Source organism: Urocitellus parryii, chromosome 7 (assembly GCF_045843805.1).
Source record: "Urocitellus parryii isolate mUroPar1 chromosome 7, mUroPar1.hap1, whole genome shotgun sequence".
NCBI classification, from domain to species: Eukaryota; Metazoa; Chordata; class Mammalia; order Rodentia; family Sciuridae; genus Urocitellus; species Urocitellus parryii.
The window spans coordinates 36,536,187-36,558,840 of record NC_135537.1 but is presented as its reverse complement, the minus strand read 5'-3'; the positions used below and the strand labels follow the sequence as shown (position 1 = coordinate 36,558,840).

Here is a 22,654-nt window from a genome sequence, read left to right as displayed (position 1 = left end):
CTGGTGGCCATACCTACCTGTGAGGTAGCCTGAGAAAGGATAGTTTACTCCAGTGAGGTGGTCATGAGCATAGCTAGCAGTGGGATTCCATTATGTGCCATCTTTTATTTTAGAACTTGTAGTTGGACACAAGATCTTTATTTTTTTATGTGGTGCTGAGGATTGAACCGAGTGCTGCACATGTTCGAGGCAGGCGCTCTACTACTGAGCCCCAGCCCCAGCCCCATTATGTGTCATCTTGAAGAAAAGGAAAACAATAAAACACTATGTCCCTGAAATACCCATTTCTGTTCCCAAGAACTAAGCCTAGTTAAGGGAATAATAAGAGCAGGCCTGGCCAGAATGTCCAGATAAATTCTATCTTTAGAGATACTACTAGCTCTTTCTTTTTCATGTGTATTACAACTAGGGAAACTGGGGTTATTTGTAGGAACCGCTTTCTTGCATGCATGTCAGGACAACTGTTCCTTGGAACTCTGGTCATACAAGGAACAAAGCAAACTAATGATGTCATTGCTTCTGTGGCCTAATTTATAAAGTTCTTCTCCCTGTGGTAACTGAGGACACTCTGGAGATAATAAGTGCTACTTGTCCAGTTGGTCACTACTGGACAAAGATACCAGGAGGGATGAAGGCACTGTTTTCTGGCAAAGCACCAGAGGGACAGAGGTGCTGTCTGTCCATCCTGTTGTCACTGGACCTCCCTGTAAGCATTTTCCAATAAACCTTTTTTCTTGCACACCATCTCCTGATGTTTTGTTTAGTCTCTGAGCACCTCTCCTTTTCTCTAATACAACTGGGCTGTGGTCTGACACAGTACTAAGAGGAATCAAAGTGGGATGTTGGGAACAGCAGCCTGTAACATAATGGGGCAAAGGGGGAGATCACCACTTCACTTCATCATGTACTGTTGAATGTTTTCCCCAGGTGCGTATATTAGCTTTATAGTAATAATAATAAGGAAGACGTTGCTAACATAGTAACTATTTTCAGATCAGGAATTTTAGTCATATACCCTAAGTATCTGACTCTGGAAAGGGAAAGAACACAGATTTTCCATTTTTCTTTTCATCTTTTGATCCAAGGTCCTAAATCAAAATACAAAAGTAATTTCTCATTGAGGAAGAGACTAGGGCCTTAAATTTAATTAATTTATTTATTTATGGTGTTGAGATTGAACCCACTGCCTCACCCATGCTCCGCAAGTGCTCTACCTCTGAGCTACAACCCCAGCATAGTAATTTGTGTTTTTAAAACTTAGGACTCTTCTGAAAATGAACTGTGTTTTCTTTAAGAGAACTCATAAAATTAAGAAGCATCAAATACAAAAATAGAGCACAATAAAAATTTATTTAGTTAGTTGTACACACCCAATTCAGATTTAAGAGCGCTTTTAAGATTACTTAAAACACAGTATATGCTACATTAAACTTGAATATGGAATTTAAGTTTTATTAATTCAACAAACATTGGCTGGGAATCTCTATTAGGCATTATGCTTTCAGTGATTACATTAAAAAGCAGAAAATATTCAAGTAGATGTAAGATAGACACTCACTAAAACAAATCAGTCATTGGTGATTAAAAAGTACTATCGGTAGGTGTTATGGAGGCAGCAGGTATGACACTTAAAAAATATATATATATGCCCTGAAACTAGAATTTAAAAGTTTTATTATAATCAGAGATTTCAAAAAACAAAAATAAAACTGTTCAGAAGGCTAAAGCAGTGCTTCTCAAATAAGGCTGATTTGACAAAATACCTAAAGAAATTTGAGTTACCACAACTGGGGAAGTGTTATCAGCATAAGTGTGTAGAGGCTGGGGACACTGTGACAATGCACAGGACAGCCCTCTACAACAAATAATCATCTGGCAAAAATGATAATCAGGCTGAGGTCGATAAACCTGAACCTAAAGGGCCTTAAATATGCATCACGCTAAGTAAAGGACTTCTAGTTGACCAATAGCAGGTTTTACCAATCATCTCAATGAAGGATTCAGTCAGGGGAATCATGTTTGCATCTTAGAAAGATTACACTGAGGACAGGGGGAAGGTGGCCAGGCAGGAGAAAGAAATACTAATTAGTGCCCAGCTTTAAAGTGATGGTGGTCTGAAATAGGTAACCATCAATAATAAGGAGGGGAGGAGGAGAAGAATTGACAAAATATTGAGAAGAGCCTGTGGAACTACAGTTGATGATACTTCCTGCACACTAATATAAGGAAATTCCCTCTAATGATAAAAACTAGGATAAGCTCATGCTCTGAAGACACTGTGAGGGACTTGGACTGTCATGTAAGGAGATCAGTCATCACAACCATCCTCACAAGAAAAAGGGCTAAACAATCTGAATCAACAATTCTCCTTGTTGGTAATAAGGCAACCTGCTGCCCCTAAAACAAGAGAGACAGAAAGCTCATCAGGAGCAGAAGCCTGCAGCTAGAACCAGCCTCAGTAGGAACAGTGAGGCTGTAACTGATGAATTGCTCAAGGCTTACTGCAGACTAGCTTGAGAGTTTAAAAAAAAAAGTCTCAAGGGTCCAGAATTAGGGGAGCCCCCAAATCCCCTTGAGTTTTATCTCTAGAAGTTTTACCATGTTTTCCGGAGAAGACCAGAGAAACATCTCCTCTTGCTTCTGGTAGGAGAGGACTAGAGTCATCATTTTGAAATCTACCCCGAGTGTGCTGTTCATTACAAGGCCTACCCTCTAGGAGACAATTTGACAAGACCCCAACAGAGGAGGGTTTTATCAAAGCCCAAACAAACTGGGAAGGGGAAATACCCAACTCAGGCTCATGAAACACTGAGATCTAATCATGGGACTACAATATGTTCCCCCACCACCACATTAACAGGGACCAATTTCAAGAATGTCAAGGCTGAGGCACTATTTAGTCTTCAGGAAAACCCAAACACAACAGGGAAACAAGACACAAGGGCAAAGAGGAAATTTCAAGCTCTAACAACACAGTAAGTTCATATCATTGGCCAGCTGAACATGAACCTCACACTAAAGGCTAATCCACCCCAGTTCCTTTCACCTAATACATCATGTCTCACTTTCAACAGAAAATGACAAGGCATGTGAAGAGGCAAAATGCAGTCTGAAGAGAGCAAGCACCAGAGCCAGACTCAGCTATGGCAGAGGTATTGACATTCTGAGTAGGAAATCTAAAATGACCATGATTAATATGGTAAGAGTTCTAATTTTTTTTCAAAAAGTGGACAATATGCAAGAACAGATGAGTACTGTAGCACAGAGAATTCCAAGGAAAAAAACTCATAGAAATGCTAGAAATAAAAAACACACACTATGACATAAATGGAGAATGCCTTTGATGAACTCATCAATAGACCGAATTCACTTGAGGAAAGAATCATGAGCTTTAGGTGCTCAACAGAAGCTTCCAAAACTGATATGATAAGAGAAAGATGAATTAAAAAGAAAAGAATATTTAAGAACTGTGGAACAATAACAAAAGGTGTCAATGCTTGTCATGGAAATACCGAAGGAAAAGAAAACAAACAAGAACTATTAGAAGTAATGACGACAAAATTTCCCAGCATCAATGATAGACAACAAAACAGATCCAGGATGTTCGAAGAATACCACGCTGGATAAATGCCCCCAAATCTATACCTATTTGTGTAATATTCAAACTTAAGAAAATCAAAGACAAAGAGAAAATCTTGATAGAAGCCAGAAGGAGAGGAGTGGGACAGCTCAACCCACACAGTAGGAAAGATCATAATTACATTTGACTTTTCTTCAGAAACCATGCAGAGAAGAGAGTGGAGTGAAATATTTTCAGTGTTGAAAGAAAAAAAAAAACACTGATCCAGAATTCTTTGTCCTATGAAGTTATCTTTAAAAAGGAAGCCTTTCTAAGGCAAAGAAAAATTGAAGGAATTTGTCTCAAGTAGACCTAGCTTACAAGGAAATATGAAAAGTCATTCTTCAGAGAAAAGAAAAATCCTATATGTCAGAAACTCAGATCTACATAAAGAAGATTCATAGAGAAGGAATATGAAGGTAAATAATAAATTCTATTTTTCTTATTCCCAATTGCTCTAACAGATAAAAATTTGCTCAAAATAACAGCAAAACATATTCAGTGATTATAGTTCATTGGAAAGTGTGATAAAGGAGGATTGGTAATACTCTGTTATAGGTACTTGTACTACCTAGAAATACTATAGTGTTTATTTTTGGTTTTTTGCAGAGGGATAAAGGTTGATACTGAAGACTGACCCCGGGGGTGCTCTATCACTAAGCTACATTCTTTGAACAGTTAAAATATTTTACTCCATACTCTCTTGCTTGCATGGTTTCTGAAGAGAAGTCAAATGTAATTCTTATCTTTGTTCCTCTGTAGATTAAGTTGCTCTACCCCTTTCTTCCTGGCTTCTTTTTTAAATTTTTCTTTTTTAAAATTTGCCTTTTCTATGTTTTATTTTGAGACAGGGTATCACTAAATTGCCCAGACTGGACTTGAATTTGGGATCCTTCTGCTTTAGCCTCCTGAGTTGCTGGAATTACAGGCATGTACCACCATGCCTGGTGCTTTTAACATTCTTTGAAAGAGGGCTTTTATTAGTTGTAATGTGTATTGCACACTTTGGGACAACCAGTGAGAAAATTTTTAAAAGAAGTCTAATTGATATGCTAAGAGAGAAAAAACGGACCACATAAAATGCTCTATTAACCAGGTATGGTGGCACACACCTGTAATCTCAGCAACTCAGGAGGCTGAGGCAGGAGGATCACAACTTCAAAGCCAGCCTCAACAATTTAGAGATGATGTGTCTCTAAATAAAATATTTTTTAAAAAGGATTGGGGATGTGGCTGGTTAGGTGCCCCTGGGTTCAATTCCCAGAAACAAAAAACAAAAACAAAACAAACAAAAAAACAGAGAAGGTAGGATAATAGTGGGAGAGGAAAAACAGGGGTGGGAGAAGTAGAGAGAGAGAGATTGAGAAGAGATGAATTAAGAAGGTTAACAAATGGAAAATAGTCACAAAACAGGCTTTCTAGGGTTTAGGGGTGCTGTGGGAGCATAGGAAACTTCAGAGTTCCTAAACCCCCTGCTTTAGAAGAAAGATGATCTTTAAAGTATATCTACCGATACTTTCCCCACTTAAAATATTTAACTCCTTGGAGAATTTGGAATGGCACTTACAACTTTGAAAATATCTTCCATGATTGTGTAGAACTGGAAGTCCATTGTTCACGATCTGGTCATTTAGTCACAGTCCTTGGAGCAACTGAGTCATAAGGTCCATAAACCACCCTCTCAGGTCATTTCTTTACCCACTTTCCCTTCCCTCCAGGAACAAGTAAAGGAAGGGGTATGTCTGGATCCTCTGAGAAAAAATGCAGCTTCAGTAAGTAAGAGGGCTTTTACCTTTTGAAGTACTTTTCTTGCTGCCCTATCAGTTTATCTCAAAGAGTCCTCTGTGGAATACTGCATCAGAATCACCTGGGACATCTGGTAAAAACTGAGTCCTGCCCAAGCAGGACTGAAGCAGATTCTCAGGAGGTGGCCTCAGGAACCTGAACTGCGAGTCAGGGTCACATGTCAATCTTAGGCACATGAAAGTGTGAGAACCACTGCTTTAATGATAGCTTCTTTATAAAGGAAAGAGGGAAGACTCTTTTGTTTATATTTTGGGCCAATTTATCGCTAGGAATATTCATGTTCCCTGATCACTTGCCGAATGTATCTGCTAATCAAATATAGTAAAGGAATCAAGGAATATTTGTTAAAATATTAACTGAGGAGAAAAACATTACATACTCTTAAGGATTGTGATAAGCAAAACATTTCGATTCTTTTAACCTTGATAGTAGTAATTTTGTTGTAAGGTTTCTGAGAATTTTACATTCTTGTATGTCATGTGTACAGAATAACTGTAATTTTACAAGTATAAAAGCAAAACAAGCTAAATTTCATGTGAATATTAGACTTGTTCTATGGCAGACCATCAAGACAATAAGTCACTTGAGCTTCTCGTGTCAGTTAACTTTGACATAAAAAATTCCTGCAAGACAAAAATAAATTCATGAAAACATAAGCATTTATAGAAAATATAAATTTAAAATGATATTATGGAAAATATAAATCCAGAACAGAGACAACAAAACCTATACAGAATTGTCACAGGATCAAGAAAGTGGTGTCCTAAGGAGTGGGGGAAACAGTGGGTAGGGTAAATAATAATAGGAAAAAAAAATGAACAGGCTAAAAACATTAGGCCTACTCATCAACCCCTCCCAAGAACCAGAAAAAGTAAGAATTTTAAAAAACCAAAAAGTTAATCTGCAGGACAAAAGGTAAAAAAGAAGGGGACTTTAATTTAACAGGCTTCTTCAACTAGCTGGCCAATGGGTCACACATATACTACATTTTGCCATTGGACTACTTTGTAAAGGCCTTGTTAAACCCCAACATTAGTACCCAGTCAAAACCATGTAAGGCTGGTTATGGTAGTGGACACTGTTATCTCAGTTACCTGGGATGTTAATCAGGAGAATGGCAAATTCAAGGCCAGCTTGAGCAACTTAGGGAGATCCTGTCTTAAAATAGCAACAACAACAACAACAAAAAGGGCTGGGGATACAGCCTAGTGGTGGAGTGCCTCTGGGCTCAAAACAAAAACATGGCAAAACAAAAACAAAATAATGACAGATAATCTGTATATCAATATTTTTTTATGGGAGAAAGGCCCTGTCTTTACTTTCAGTAAAGAGGAACCATCAATCATCCCTCTCAAAGGCATTACTTCTCAGGAGAGACAATGCCATTCAAAAGGAGGACAAGATGTTCCGACCCCTTGATTTGTCAGTGGGGCACGGATGTGTAGATGTGTGTGGTGTGTGTGTGTGCGGTTTATGTGTGCACAGCTGCACACATATATATGAGTGTGTGCTAAAGGGACATGGTGGGAATGACCATCTCTCAGACTAGGACTCACCTTGCACCTATCAGCAACAGGATGCAAACACTGACATCAATGCTGTCCCTCTGGAAAAGAGGTCAAGTTGTAGGAATAAATACCTTAGTCTTTCCTCCTCAGCAAGGAGAGAAAACACAGAGACAGAACACACCAGGACACACTAGCATCCCTAACTTGGGATTCAGGGAAGTGGGGGTTCTGAATGGCCTCCATGTTCTGAATGGCCAACTGAGAGGCAGAAAGGAGGACTGAAGATGGACTAGCCCTGGAAACTCACTCAGGAGGCTGATGGTAGACAAAGTCTTCTTCAAAGACATGACTGAACCAGAAGGCCTAAATAAATTACTTAGTGATGATGTACCTGTGCAAAATGAGAGAAATAAAAAGTAATTGCTGAAATCCTCTAAAATTAATCTGTGATAGGAAATAGCAAAATAATCTTGTAAATAAAGAGAAAAACTTACCTGCAAGCATCTTTCTTTCCAGTTCCTCTTGGATTTTAAGAAGAACTCTTTCCTGTTCTAAGGCTTCTATATACTTTGAGTAGCACCAGGTTGGCTGGAAAAATGATTTTCAAAGTTAATTCTAGAAATTTTTGCCTGAGGAAGTAAACTGGAGGTAAAATGACTTCTATTATTGAGGGTAAAATGACTTATATCCCTTCATTTAAACTTTTTATTGAAGTATAACACATATGAAGAAAAGTATGCAAAAGTATGCATATCAGAAGTTTAAGGGGTATAAATTTCACAAGCTGAATTTGCTGAGTAAACATTTTGGGCATCACAAATTATTATCAATCTATCTTACTCCTTTTCTTAGAATGTTTATGATACAGTAAGGGCATTCTAAAAATTTTTGCCTAAATCTGTAAATTTCCTGGATGAGTGGGGAGGGGGAGGATATGAGGATGATGATAATATTGCTCAGTGAATCAGTGTCACAAAAGCTTTATAAATATCTTGACAGTTAAATCTTTACATATTAGGTGCTTATAAAAGATCCAAGATTTTGGGGGTGGGAGAATCAGAGGACAATTTTTGCAATTGGATTAATTACAATTTCAATGTGCAAAATCTACCTGAAAAAATGCATATACCAGGCACCCATCCACATTTGCAAAATGGCAGTGTTATTGTTATTTTACAAATTGCTAGAGTAATTCAACATGGATACTTTAAATAGCTATAATAACTATGTTCTACATTTATATTTATAAAATGACTTTGGTTTCCAAAGGGTATTTCTTCTTTCTTTCTTTCAGTATTGAAAGAACAAAAATTGAAAAAAAATCAAACCCATGAGCATTCTACCTCTGAATTATATCTCTAGCCCTTTTTATTTTGAGAGAGGGTTTTACTAAATTGCTTAGGCTGGCCTTAAACTTGTAATTCTCCTGCTTCAGCTTCCCAAACCATTAGGATTACAGGAGTATATCACCACTTCTGTTTCAAAAGCTTTTCCATTTCCTACAAATATCTTGAGCTATCTGTTAGGACATTATCATCTCATTTCTCTCTTTTTACAGATAAGAAAGCAGACTCAAAGGAGATTATGTGCTGAGTTTCAGTCAATGAGGTAATGTTGAATTATAAGGGAGAGTAAAAATTAGAAACCTGGTCATCTATATCCTCCCTCCCTCCCTCCCTCCCTCCCTTCCTTCCTTCCTTCCTTCCTTCCTTCCTTCCTTCCTTCCTTCCTTCCTTCCTTCCTTCCTTCCGTACCAGATTGAACTCAGGAGCACTCAACCACTGAGCCACATCCCCAGCCCTTTTTTAAATTTTATTTAGAGACAGGGTCTCACTGAGTTGCTTAGGGGCCTCGATAAATTGCTGAAGCTGGCTATGAACTTGTGATCCTCCTGCCCCAGCCTCCCTAGCTGCTGGGATTACAGGCGTGTGCCATGGAACCCTGCCATTTACCCCTTTTCTTTTTACACTCTGTTTTTGAAGTTTAATACTAATAATTTACTAATATATTTCTGAATGTATTTTTAGGTATTGTACACTTTTAGATATTTCTCTTTCAGCACATGGTTGCATAAAATTGAATATTTCTGTTCTCACAGTAAAGCTTTTCAGTCTATTAGTTCAATCAGATAACTGAAGTTATGTGACATTCCTGAGTGCTAAAATGATTGTTTCTTGAGTCAGTATTATCCTAAGATGCAAACACTTTCAATATAAAATAATCAAAAATGCACATAAACTCATGAAATTTGGGGAGAAGTGATATTAATGTGCTAATTATAAAAATAAACAAAAAAGTTGTGAATGTATTAGTCAATGGCCAATTTAATGACCACTTCAAGAAATTAGAAAACTGAAACAAAGCATTAACATTCTTCTGTCATCTCTTAACACAAGAATATAACAACATATATGTACATATAGTTTTTTTTCTCTCTTATTCTCTTTTCCAGTAAAATGGTCATTGCAACTTAAATCTTATTCATGTGTATCAAGAAGTTATTTTCCTTGATTACATGTCCAGAATCAGCTTAAAAGTACTGTTCAACTCTAAAAACTCAAGGACGTTCCCTTCCAATCATTCCTAGTGTTATAACTTTAGCCCCACTTTCAAACACACCCCAGCACTGTCCAGTGACTGAGTTTGGGAGCCACCACCCAGTCCTCTGGAGAGGAAGTGAGACCTGTGCTCTTTTGCTGCTTACCTGCCGGCCATATGCTTGCAGGCCTTGGAGGGGTTCAGTGACTAAGGCGCTTTTGGTAGCAGACCCTGTAGTACTTCCATATTGTTTGATTCCAAGCTGTAATCATATTAAATTAAATTATTCCAGAAAAGGGATAATGCTATACTAATACGAATTTGAAGTGAAGAAGTTGTAATATCATGTGAAAAAATATTTCATGGTGAATGCTACAACTGAGTTTTCATCAAGTCATTTTGATCTTAATTTTCTTTTTATACTAATATAAAATATTTAAAAACAAATGAGATAATGAAGTGGAATATAAAATCTATTCCCAAATTCTAGCATCTAAGAGAAACCATTGTAACATTTTCAAGAACATCCATGCAGACTTCTCACTAAAGAAAATGCATAGAGATACAAATATAATCTATAATCTTAATGTTTATGTTTTGTTGCTTGAATTTTATGCAATTCCAGCCACTGGGCCTGGGCAGGGGGGTAGTCACAGGTACACTGATAGTCATGCCAAACAGCAGAGTCTCCTTTTGCTTAACTTTGCTCTCATTTCCAATTTGATCTTATGCTTCACTGTCATGCCAGAGCGCCCTAATAATGGATTAACTATTCTGTCTTTAATATACACCATGTTTCCTTCAACTTATTGTCTCCAGACTTCTTAGTATAGTTGAGCTCATCACATGCTTATCATCAATGTTTTTATTTTATTACTAATGAGAAGTGTTTCTTTATTTGTTCTTTTTAGTTATACATGTTATACATATATAAAAAATATGTGTTGACATAATTTTAAAAGCATGAAATATATGTTGTTCTAATTCAGTTCCCAGTACCTCCCCTTCCCTTTCCTCTCCTCTACCCATCTTTCTGTCATTTACTCATAGTTATTTTTTTAATTAATTTCTTGTAGATGTACACAATGGTGAGATTCACTTAGTATATTTATATACATATATTCCCATCCCTTCCCTTTCCTTCATTCCCCTTTGTCTACTCCACTGAACTTCTATACCTTCCTCCCACTCCCACCCCCCGCTTATTGTAGATTAGCTTCCACATATCAGAGAAAACATTCAACCTTTTATTTGGGGGGATTGGCTTATTTCACTCAGTGTGATAGTCTCCCAAGCCACCCATTTACTAGCAAATGTCATAAAGTCATTCTTCTTTATGGCCGAGTAATATTCCATAGCGTATATATACCACATTTTCTTTATCCATTCATCTATTGAAGGATACCAAGATTGGTTCCATACCTTAGCTATTGTGGATTGAGCTGCTACAAATATTTTTGTGGCTGTATCAATATATCATGCTGATTTTAACTCCTTTGGATATAATATTTCAAGGAGTGGAATAACTGGGTCAAATGGTTCCATTCCTAGCTTTTTGAGTACTCTCTGTACTGCTTTCCAGAGAGGCTGCACCAATTTGCAATCCGACCAGCAATGCATGAGTGTACATTTTCCCCCCACATCCTCGCCAACATTTGTTGTTAACATGTATTCTTGATCATTGCCGTTCTGACTGGAGTAAGATGAAGTCACAGTGTAGTTTAAATTTGCATTTCCTAGAGATGTATAACATTTTTTCATTTGTTGACAGTTTGGATTTCTTAATCTGAGAACTGTCTATTTAGTTCATTTGCCCATTTATTGATTGGGTTATTTGCTTTTTTGATGTTAAGTTTTTTGAGTTCTTTGTACATCTTGAATATTAATGTCCTATCTTAGGAGGAGGTTGCAAAGATTTTCTCCCATTCTATAGCTCTCTCTTCATGCTCTTGATTATTTCCTCTGTCATGAAGAAGCTTTATAATTTGATGCCATCCCATTTTTTTTTGAGAAGACAGAACATGTCTTTTAATTGCAAACATCATCCAGAACAATGTTTGCTAAACACTATGTTTGCCAAACACAGCAGGTAATTATGGAAAAGAACTAAAGTATCGATCCTAAATATTAATTTGAATCTCCAAATTTCACACAATGTTCCACTACATTTCATTTTTAGTGATACACGACAGTATAATGTATTTTGACATTATACATACATACATTCCCATTCTTGTGGTTATACACGATGTGGAGTTACAACCAGTTGTGTATTCATATGAGTTGTGTCTGATTCATTCTTCGGTCTTTCCTATTCACATCCCCTTTGTCTAATCCAATAAATTTTTATTCTTCCCTCCCTTACTGTATGCTAGCATCTGTGTATAGAGAGAATATTTGGCTTTTAGTTTGGGGGGATTGATTTATTTCACTTAGCATGATAGTCTCTAGTTCCATTCATTTACTGGCAAACACCATAATTCCATTCATTTTTATAGCTGAGTAATAATCCATTGTGTATAAATACCACATTTTCTTTATCCACTCATCTGTTGAAGGGCGTCATCCCATGTAGGGTTTTTATTAAAAAATTTTTTTTAGTTATACATGGACACAATATCTTTATTTTGTTTATTTATTTTTACGTGGTACTGAGGATCAAACCCAGTGCCTCATATTGTGAGGCAAGCACTCTGCCACTGAGCCACAACCCCAGCCCCTATGTAGGGATTTTTTATTTTACTTCTTGTGCTTTAGGAATCTTGTTAAAGAAATCAGTTCCTGAGCTGACATGTTGGAGTGTTTGTTGGGCCTATATATTTTTTTAGCAGTGCAAGATTTCTCATCTAATTCCTAGGTCTTTGATCCACTTTGAATTGAGTTTTGTGCCGGATGAGAAATAGGGGTTAAATTACATTCTACAGCATATGGATTTCCGTTTTCCCATATATATGTTCTTTTAAAAATCTGGTTTTTTCTTAACAAAATATTTTGGGAAATGTTTCTATGAAAAGAAATACAGAAATGGAAGATAAGCTGGGCCTTTGTATTATTTACCATTATATGTTTACTGTAGAACAGCATCTGTCACATAGGATGCCCTCAAATATTTTCTGAATGATGAAATGAATAAATTAGATTACCATTTTCAATGATTAAATAGTCTTATGCACTCAATGTTTGTTGAATGATAAAATGAAAAACATATACTATCATTTTCAACAGGTGATTAAAGGTATGTACATAGATAAATTAGAAATTTAGGTGATTTCCAACTTTGTGCTATTATAAATGATGCTGTGTACATGTACCTTTGTGAATTTTTATGATTATCTCCTTTAGAATAAATTCCTAGAAGTGTGTGTGCTGACTTTTAAAAAATAAACATTTTAAACAATATTTGTTGTCAAACTGTCCTTTAGAAAAATGTGCCATTTTATACTTTCTCTAATAATGGATGAGTTTGTATGCCTCTTTCTCACAAGCTCAACAAACACTGGATATTGCCAATATTTTCTTCTGTGCCAGTCTTCATGTCTTTGGTTAACAGGGAGGCTGAATACTTTTGAATGCTTTTGTTCATTTGTAATTTTTTTTGGGGGGGATTGCATGTTAACACTCTTCACCCAAAATTCTTTTTTTTCAATATATATATATATTAGTTGTTGATAGACCTTTTTCTTATTTTATTTACTTATATATGGTGCTGAGAATTGAACCCAGTGCCTCACATTTGCCAAGCAAGTGTGCTACCACTGAGCCACAGCCACAGCCCTCTTCACCCAAATTTCTAATTAGAGTATTTACCTTTTTTCTGATTTGCTTTTACAACTTACATCATAACTTTTATTTCCCAATTTTTTCTTCTAATGTTATTTTTTGCCATTTAAAAGTTTAAAATTTTTATTTAGTGAAGCTACGTGCTCTTTTGTTAATAAATTTGACACTGTTCATTTTAAGTATTTGATATTAAACTAAATGAAAGTTATTTTCATGAGATTCTTTTTCTCTTATCATAACTTTCTTTAGATTACCCAGTTCAGTTTAACTACTTAAAATTAAAGATATGTTTGATATTATTATTTTTGTAATAAAAAAGGAAAATTATTGCTACATTTGTTTTTGAGACAGAGTCTCCCAATGTTGCTCAGGCTGGTCTTGGATTCCCGACCTCAAGCCATCCTTCCACCACAATCTTCAAAGCAGCTGGGACTGAGATGCACACCACCATGCCAGACCCGCTGCTACAGTATCATGGTGACTAACATTTACTTTATGACATGTGCTATGTTCCACATGTTTTTCAATGGTATTCTGTGATGTAAAGTATATTACACTCTTTATTTTACATACACCACATAGAATTCCTAATTTATCCAATAAACAATGATTATTAATGATAAAGCAACATGCTGGCTGCAGGTATTTGTGCTTATGAAATATGGATGAAGAGTCAGATGAGCTCTTCTCTCTCTCTCTCCCTCCATATCTCTCTCTCTCTCTCTCTCTCTCTCTCTCTCTCTCTCTCTCTCTCTCTCTTTTTGTACTGGGGATTGAACACTAAGTTACATCCCCAGCCCTTTTTACTTTTTAAAATTTTGAGACAGGGTCTTGCTAAGTTGCTGAGGGTGGCCTTGAACTTGTGATTCTTTCTTTAAGGATCTCTATCCATCAAAGATGGCAGATGCAGAAACTTACAGGACAATAAAAAGCATGCTTTACGAGAGGGGGGGGAACATTACTGCAGCAGATGTAAGCTGTTTGCATAGCTAGGAGAGTTAAGGAAGACTTCACATAGAAGAGGCAATATTTGAAATGAATCTTGGGGAACTCAAAAGTAAATCTGAAACCTCTGAACAAAGACTTAAAAGCCACTAAAATCTGTATTCCATAACTTATCTCTATATTTCCTCAGTAAAAATTCTTCTACAAATTCACACATACCACATACCTCTTCAAAGTACGATTCAATCCCAAAGAAGTCTTGTCTTACCTTTCCCAATTTTTCGACATCTGTGCTTGAGGATTTTATTTTCTTATTATATTCTTGTCTTCTCTCTAACACACTCATAATTTTTTCATCAGTTAAATTCTTCCTAAACTCACAGAATTGTGGCCAAAATTTAAACAGAACCCCAAAAATTGTCATCTGTGTAAAAAAACAAAGTATGTCTCAGATTACAATTTTATATAAATGCATCAATTTAAACTCTAATTCACCATAATAATGGATTAACTATTCTGTCTTTAATATGCACCATGTTTCCTTCAACTTATTGTCTCCAGACTTCTTAGTACAGTTTAGCTCAGCACATCCTTATCATCAATGTTTTTTTTTATTACCAATGAGAATTCTTTCTTTAAAAAAAATACACACACACAAACACACACACACACGCCAAATACACTTAAAAGTCACTTTATTCTTATGTTTCCCTAACCAATTGATTGTATTAATAAAGAATCCATTAGGTCTTTTTAAATAAGAAATTTATGTTTTCTTTTAAAACATATACTAGTTGATCTGCTACACACTGCTGTTCTACACAAGTATTCCAAGTATTCAGTTCATCAAGGGAAACTCCCCCACCCCCTTTTCTTTCTTTTAGAGAAAGGAAATACCATTTTGCCTCTGGAAAAGCTCTTAAACAAAGCTGCAGATCTAAGAATAAATCTTGAGTAACTTTTAAATGATATAATCTTTCTTTTATGTGAGAGCAAGAAAAGTAACATTTAGAAAGCAGAATGGTATCCTAGACAAATGCTTTCTATAAGGACACTTTACATTAAGTGATTAATTGTGATATTTACAGAGATAAGAATAGTTGCTCTAATTCCCATGCCAAGTTTTTCCATTAGTTCCAGAGGCATACATTACTTCCAAGAAGGTAGGACTTGCCACATCAAATCAAGCCCAACATCGTATGGCTAGGAATGGCCTTTACCTAATGCCCTAAGAAAAATGAACCTCCCATTAGGCACCAAGCCAACTCTTAAGGGAAAAGAAGATTTTTTTTTTTTTTTTTTTACAAAGTAAATACTTCATGGTCAACAGAGTCCTGAATCGGCATATTTCATTGCTCCACTTTTCCATACATGAATGTGATTCATAATTATAAAATCATTCACCCTTTTTAAAGGACAGTTTTGTGACTGAATTCCATAGACTCCTGGGAATGTGATTATAAAATCTAGAGATATTTTATTTGATGAAATGCATGCTTTGAAGAAAATTTCATTTATATTTATCTGCCACTCATTTAATTAGGTAATCCCCTTGTCAATATACTGGTATCACAGTAGCTATATGAACTTTAATTTAATTACTCCTTCTTCTCTGTTCACCAATTTTTGTGCCTACTTCTCCATTCTCTCTCCAAAATCTTAATCATTCCCATCTCTCAAATGTATGTATCTCCATGTAGAAGGCTCTCTAGTAAGTTCACCCAATTAGGACATATAATGTTTTACTAGAAGTCATAAAAGCTCTATATTTCCTAAAGATGCAATTAAGATTTTAGGTTAATGCCTATAATTAATAAATGGAATCTGTACCTCCAGAAGGTTAAAAGAAAACCAAATTGTGGGGTAAAGAAAATAATAACTACAGAACTACTCTGCTCAATGCTAGTAGATGAGCAATGGTTTTAGTATGAGTCAAAGGATGAGTGAAAACTTGGCTGATGATGAAATTTTCCAGCCACTGGGCATGGGCAGGAGGGATTGTCACAGGTACACTGATGGCCATGCTAAACAGCAGAGTCTTATTTACTACTCAGTCCTTTTGCTCCACTCTGCTGTCATTTCCAATATGATCTTATTCTTCACTGTCATGCCAGATCTCGTCTCACATCGTTCATTCATAAAGTCAAAAAATGTGCCAAGCATTTGGGCCACAAAGGTAAGAAAGAAATATTCCTTGTCCTCAAAAGGCTTACAGCCTAATGGGAAAGTCAGACATGAGGATAGTCACTTGTAGTTTAGTGTGATAAGGGCTCTGACAGGGACAGATACAGGAAGAGAAGAGGATACAGCACAACACTCAGGAGAAAAGACAGCAAGAGCCATTTCAGGAAGACCAGGGGAGAGGTGGCAGGAAGCGGTAAGAGATGGAGCCAGGCAGGTATGGAGGATGTGGACTTCATTCTGAGGGCAGTGGAGAGAACAACGGAAACATTTTAAGCAGAGAAGTGACATGATCAGACATATTTTAGAAAGATTGCTCTGTTTGCAGATTGAGTTGAAAGGACTAGAGAGAGCCCAGAGGCAGGGGGGTTTTGGTAATTTGATGTGAGACTTGTTACATTTCTGAAGTGTGGTACAGTTTAAGAAAATACAGGTAGAGTGACAGCTGACAAGGAGACAAATGGACACATCTGAGGAAGGGATTAGCTGAGGGAGTAACAAAATGAAGGAGAGGGAAGACATGAAGATGGCAACCAGATACTAGCTGTATACCTGGGTAGGGGTAGGTGGTATGCCATTCTCTGAGCTTCCTTGGGAACAACAGAAGGAATAACAGATTCAGAGGGATGAGGCCCCCAAATAAAGATCCTGTATTTTCAGAGGCTTCAAACTCTATATTTAAGCTATTGCTAGGACTCCATTTTAGGACATCAGACAGAAGTCACAGGCCAGAGGTCACCAATAAAGCTCACTGGCTGCAATTCCTGAAGAGTACGCCAGAACCAGCCAGTGTCCCTAGCTCCAGGTCTCTAACGCCAGGCTCAAGGTCTTTGAAACAGACTGGCAAGTCCTGTCTGGGTTTGTCAGTACCCCGAGGCGAGGCCAAGCTTTCTCTAAGACCTCTTCATTAACAGATGCTCTGATTCTGGCACCCTGTTTTCTCTATTTCTCTCTAGCACATCCTCAATCATGCCTCTATATTTTTGCCTGTTTTAATGCATATTTTGGATTGTGAGTCCACTTTCAATCCCTTAGAGGACTTAGAACACAGCTGGCTTACAAATGAAAGTTAAGGAATAATGGCCTTTTTCCATGCTCAAGGGCAATCATACTCTAAATCTCTGTTTCATATCACTTAATTCATGACATGGCCTTCCCTATTACCCCTATTATAATTTATTTTTCTTAATCATTTTTTAAGAACAACATCACTAAAAGGCTTTTCAAAATGCAAATAAATTATGTTCACCAAGTCAATGTTTTCTATTATTTATCTTAAAAAGAAGTAACTTGAGCAGGTTAACAGACATGATTTTCCTTTCATGAGTTTGTGTACTTTATGTTGGTTGAATACTTAAATCTCCTCTCACTTATTTTATGAGCTATGTGAATATTCCAATCTTTAAAAATATACAAATCTTGGGACACACATATTTTACACATTTTTGAGGTAGCAGATATTTTAAAAAGAAATATGAATGGTGGGAAAGGAAGGAGGAATTAGTTGGAGTTTTTTTAGTAAATTAGAAATAAAAATGGTAACTATGGAAAGTCAAAGCGTATTATTTAGTTTTATTTGCTATATCTTATCACCAACAAAATAGCAAGTGACTTACTATTTTCTTATATTTAAATGGCCTGGCAAACTAATTTAAACTAAATTTAAAAATCCCAGTACTCAGAGGATTGAAATCTTGCCAAATATGAATAATGTAAAGGCTTTAAAAGAATATCTTGATTGTCAATGTATGTTTTAAATATTTTTTTTAGTTTTCAATGGACCTTTATTTTATTTATTTATATGCAGTGCTGAGAATCAAACCCAGTGCCTTGCACATGCTAGGCAAGTGCTCTACCACTGAGCCACAACCCCAGCCCTGTTAATGTATTTTAAAATATGCTTAGCCACATGCCCTGATCTCTTACCTGTGCCTCTCTAAATATATATGGTCCTAACTCCTTCCTGTGTTCAATGATCTTCTGGGCTTGCTCTACTGGAATGTCAATTTGCAAAGCTGGTGGAATGTAAGAATTAATGAAGCAGTTGATGATAGTTGTGATCTTTTTCTGGATGACAGTCTCATCACAATGGGAATGGCACAAGTCCTAAACAAGGAGGAGGAAAGGAAAGACAAAATAATATGTGATTAATGCATTACTAGAACACTTTCGTAGACCTATGTCTGCAAGGTATATCATTTTAACTTCAGGTTAAGAGGGCACCAGAACATGTCAAGGCTATCAAAAATAAACAAACAAATAAATAAACAAACAAACAAACAAAAATAGTTTTTCTTTCTGTTGGATTTGAAGAACCTAAAACTAATACATGCACCTTATATAGGTACAGATTTCATTTAATACAGATCACTTGTTTCTCAAGGCAAAGAAACAGCTTTAATGCCTGCTTTGACTCATTTTATGACTATATATTGAGAGTCTGCTACCTGCCACACACAGAGCTGAGACTCCAGACACAGCCCATGCCCTTGGAGGGTTCAATCTCTACTGGAGAAATGTGAAAACATGTTACTTAAATTCAGGATAGCTAGTTATGGTATGTTATGGTAGAGGTATATAGAAGATCCGTGCAGCATATCAAGAATGGGCATCTAACTCAGGCTACAGGTAGATGCAATAGCTTTCCCCGCCAGGCTGCTTTTTCACCAAATTGACTTGGGCTTAAAAAGGCTAGTGAAGAATGTGGGCCTGCTGCTGGTGAAAAGGAATGGCATTATATATCGTTTAGTATGTATATTGTTCCAATTATCCCATCATATTATCCTCTTCATAAAAACATAAAAGTAATGCCATCTCTTAAACTGACCCAGTTTTTAAGTCACAAGTAGAGAGATATTCTTTTTCTTAATAAAGAGATAACTTAGTCTGAATTATAGCATTTTCCAGCCACAGACATTAGCTGGAATGTTTTCTTCTAGTAAGTTCTCCAGGACTCCAAGAAAGACATCCATCCTACCTACTTCCATAACATCCTGGGCTTCCCTTGCTATTGCCCTAATGACACACTTTGTTATTGCCTTATCTGCCATTATCTGAACCTCTATTTACATCATGAGTTTGGAGAGAGAAGATTATTTTGATCATGGTTGAATCCTCAGGATATATAACCTGGCCCCAGGTAGGGGCTCAATAAGCTATTTTTAATTTATTTTTCTGCTACTAGAATGAATTTAGTGGGGGTTCTACCACTGAGCTGCATCCCCAGTCCTTGTAATTTTTTTAAATTTTTAGACAGGGTCTCACTAAGTTGCTTAGGGCCTCACTAAATTGCCAAGGTTGGCCTTGAACTTGCGCTCCTCCTGAGTTGCAGGGATTATAGGTGTGCGCCACTAGGTCCGGCCAGACATTGTTTTCTAAATCGGTTGAAAACAAACAAGTTTGGAAACTTCTAATTCTAAGTCAGAAATTACCTAATATTTATTAAGTGTCCAGTACCTATCAGTCATTGTATTAGCTGTCTTACACATAATATGAAAGAAAAATTCTTGTACCAGTCATGTAAAATTTATTTATGGTTTGGCAAAAGTTTATGTGTGAAAAAGCTTAATATAAAACATTATATTGTAATAATGGTTAGCATTTCTATTTAATTTAGCATCACCTTAGAAAAAAACATATTTAAATGGCATTTGTTACATTATGGAATGCATTATTTGCCATTACTAGTGGGCTTATCATATAGAAGAATTTTTTGATTGGCCCTGATTTTTTTCCTAATTGTCCCACCCTGTCATACCACTAGCCTAGTTAACTGTCACCTATTATCGAGGTTTTGTTGAGTATGTTTCCTTCTAGTAAGTTCTCCAAGACTCCAAGAGAGACATCCATCCTGCCTACTTCCATAGCATCCTGGGCTTCCCCTGCTGCTGTTGCCCTAATGACATGCTTATTATTGCTTTGTCTGCCATCGTCTGAACCTCTCTTGATATCATGAGTTTGAAGAGAGATTATTTTGATCATGGTTGAACCCTCAGGATATATAACCTGGCCCCTGGTAGGGGTTCAATAAATATTTGTTAGATGAAAATGTCTTTCTAATCTTTTCTGTATAAACACACACACACACATTTTAGATCAAATCATACTGTTTTCTAGTAGCTACTTTAGAATAAATCAATGATATAAACATGTTTTTCCATCATTGATGATTCTTCCCAGCATGATTTTTACTGGCACAAAGTATTCTGTCATGGTTACAATTTCATAATTGTAACCAGTGTCCTCTTGTTGTACATCTGGTTCTTTCTGATTTTTTCATGATACAGAATAACATCTGATTAAGCTTATTCCAGCCAGCTCTTTAAATACTACCATAATCACTACTAGGAGACAGTGTTACTTTGAGGTTAAGAACTTAGGCTTTCCCATTGGAATGACTTGTTTCAAATTCTTGCTCTATGATTTAACTAGCTGGTGATGTTGGGAGTTTAACTTTTTGTGTGTGTGCTTTAGTTTTCTCATCTGTAAAATGGTGAAAATATCCTTGAACTCATAGGATACTTGTGAAGAATAAATTCATTATTACATGAAAAGCATTAAGACAATATCTGCCAGACAATAAATGTTTAGCAGAGTAGGCCACATAAGATGAGCTCAGTGAAGGCTTTGCGCAGTGGAGCCCCTTCCATCTGGCAAGTTCCCTCAAGACCCAGTACAAGGGCCACCACTCCTGCGGAGACCTCCCTGCCCCACCACCCCAGCATTACCTCTGTGCTACAACTATACCTACTCAGACCCTGGCAACACACTGCGCTCCCTTTCCAGACACAAACGAGATGCTTCTCAGAGGAATGGATTTATTCCCATAGCGTGATTTCTAATTTTATAGTGTATTTTAAAATATAGCCACCAAGTACTCTTAAGTCCTTCATGCCATACTGCAGAAAAGATACTAAAATGGAGACTAAGGGCAGCCAAACACTAAGAGTGGCTTCTATGAGTCCAGGTTCTTTTTTAATACTTTTTTTAATATAAGGTTTACCTCATTCTTCTTGTCCCATCAGTCTTGGGCTTATTCATGTTCATATTCACTTTAAGATAATTCTGCCCACCCTGCTCAAAAATTGCCTGATGTGGAAAGCAAACTCTACCTCCTGTCTAATTCTCAAAAATTTTATTTGATATGATTGTTGGGAAACATTTTGAAAAAACTTCTCAATTTTTTTTTTCTGTTACAACCTAAACTGAGAATAGTACAAAACCAGAAAAAGGTAGAAAAAAGTTTCATGGTAGGTTGGAGAAAGCATGAATTTTATTGAACAAATATTATGCAACTGTATTAGTGTTGCATGATACAAACTTACATTATAGACCAACTGAAAACACTGTACTCTTGAATTCTAGTTCAATTTTTATTCCCCACTCTTACAATGAGATAAAATAGGCTGATTACAAGAAAATAAGCCTACACCCCTGGGAGCATTTAAACAGAGGCTGGATACCTCTTAAGTATTTTTAGACAACATTTCTCTGTTCAAGTCTAGACAATATAATATATGATTCCATTAAACACTTTATTCTGCAAATAAACTATGTGTGTGTCTAACCCCTTATTCTCTTATTTATTTTGTTAAGAATTTGGCCTTTCTTTCTAATAGAAAAACCTTTCTCATCTGTGGTTTATCTATAAAGTGATATCTCTGATTACAATTGTTATAAATTTAGTTGGGAGGAATTCTTATAAACAGGTATTGGCTATATAGATATCTTAAGGGAAAAAATGTGTATGGCACACACACACACACACACACACATATATGTAAGATAGAAAAATTCAGTTAAAACTCTCTTCAGGAAGGTACTCATTCTATAATACAGGTTAATGCCTTAAAAAAAAAAAACCTATTACTACCATTTTAGGACTCACTCTTCATGATATAATAGTAAGTGTATCTAGACAATGAGTAATAAGCACCTCAGTATTTAAAATTGGGATGAAGAAGATGGCAAAATTGAGATCTTATACAAATCTTGTCTAGAGAGTTATAGTTAGGAATTTGATATGTTAATGCATTTCCTCTTCAAAAAGAAGTGGTTTTCCTCAGCTTCCAATACGATACCTTATATTTTTGTACTTCTTGCCAAAAGAGCACCCCATTTTCTAGTAAATCTCCCTTTAGAGCCACAAAACGTTGGAACTGTCTTGCAATAACTGGATTCAACAATGCTTTACGAAAAGCAATAATATCACTCCATGAAGATATCCATTTACTCTCCACTGGCTGTGCAAAACAGAATACAGAAAATTAACTGTGCT

At 36.3% G+C, this 22,654-nt stretch overlaps 1 protein-coding gene across 1 annotated transcript in view; it reads right to left on the bottom strand.

The window, feature by feature from the left end:
* Nucleotides 1-584: 584 nt before the first annotated feature.
* The window catches only part of Rgs22 (regulator of G protein signaling 22), a gene marked incomplete at its 5' end in the record, with an annotated part of 89,131 nt that continues 67,061 nt past the window's right edge, over nt 585-22,654 (bottom strand). Inside the window, 7 exons of the mRNA XM_026384481.2 lie at nt 585-856; nt 7,241-7,324; nt 7,428-7,521; nt 9,638-9,733; nt 14,465-14,620; nt 18,304-18,483; nt 22,458-22,619. Coding sequence (XP_026240266.2) covers nt 585-856; nt 7,241-7,324; nt 7,428-7,521; nt 9,638-9,733; nt 14,465-14,620; nt 18,304-18,483; nt 22,458-22,619 — 1,044 coding nt within the window. The remainder of the gene's footprint in view (nt 857-7,240; nt 7,325-7,427; nt 7,522-9,637; nt 9,734-14,464; nt 14,621-18,303; nt 18,484-22,457; nt 22,620-22,654) is intronic.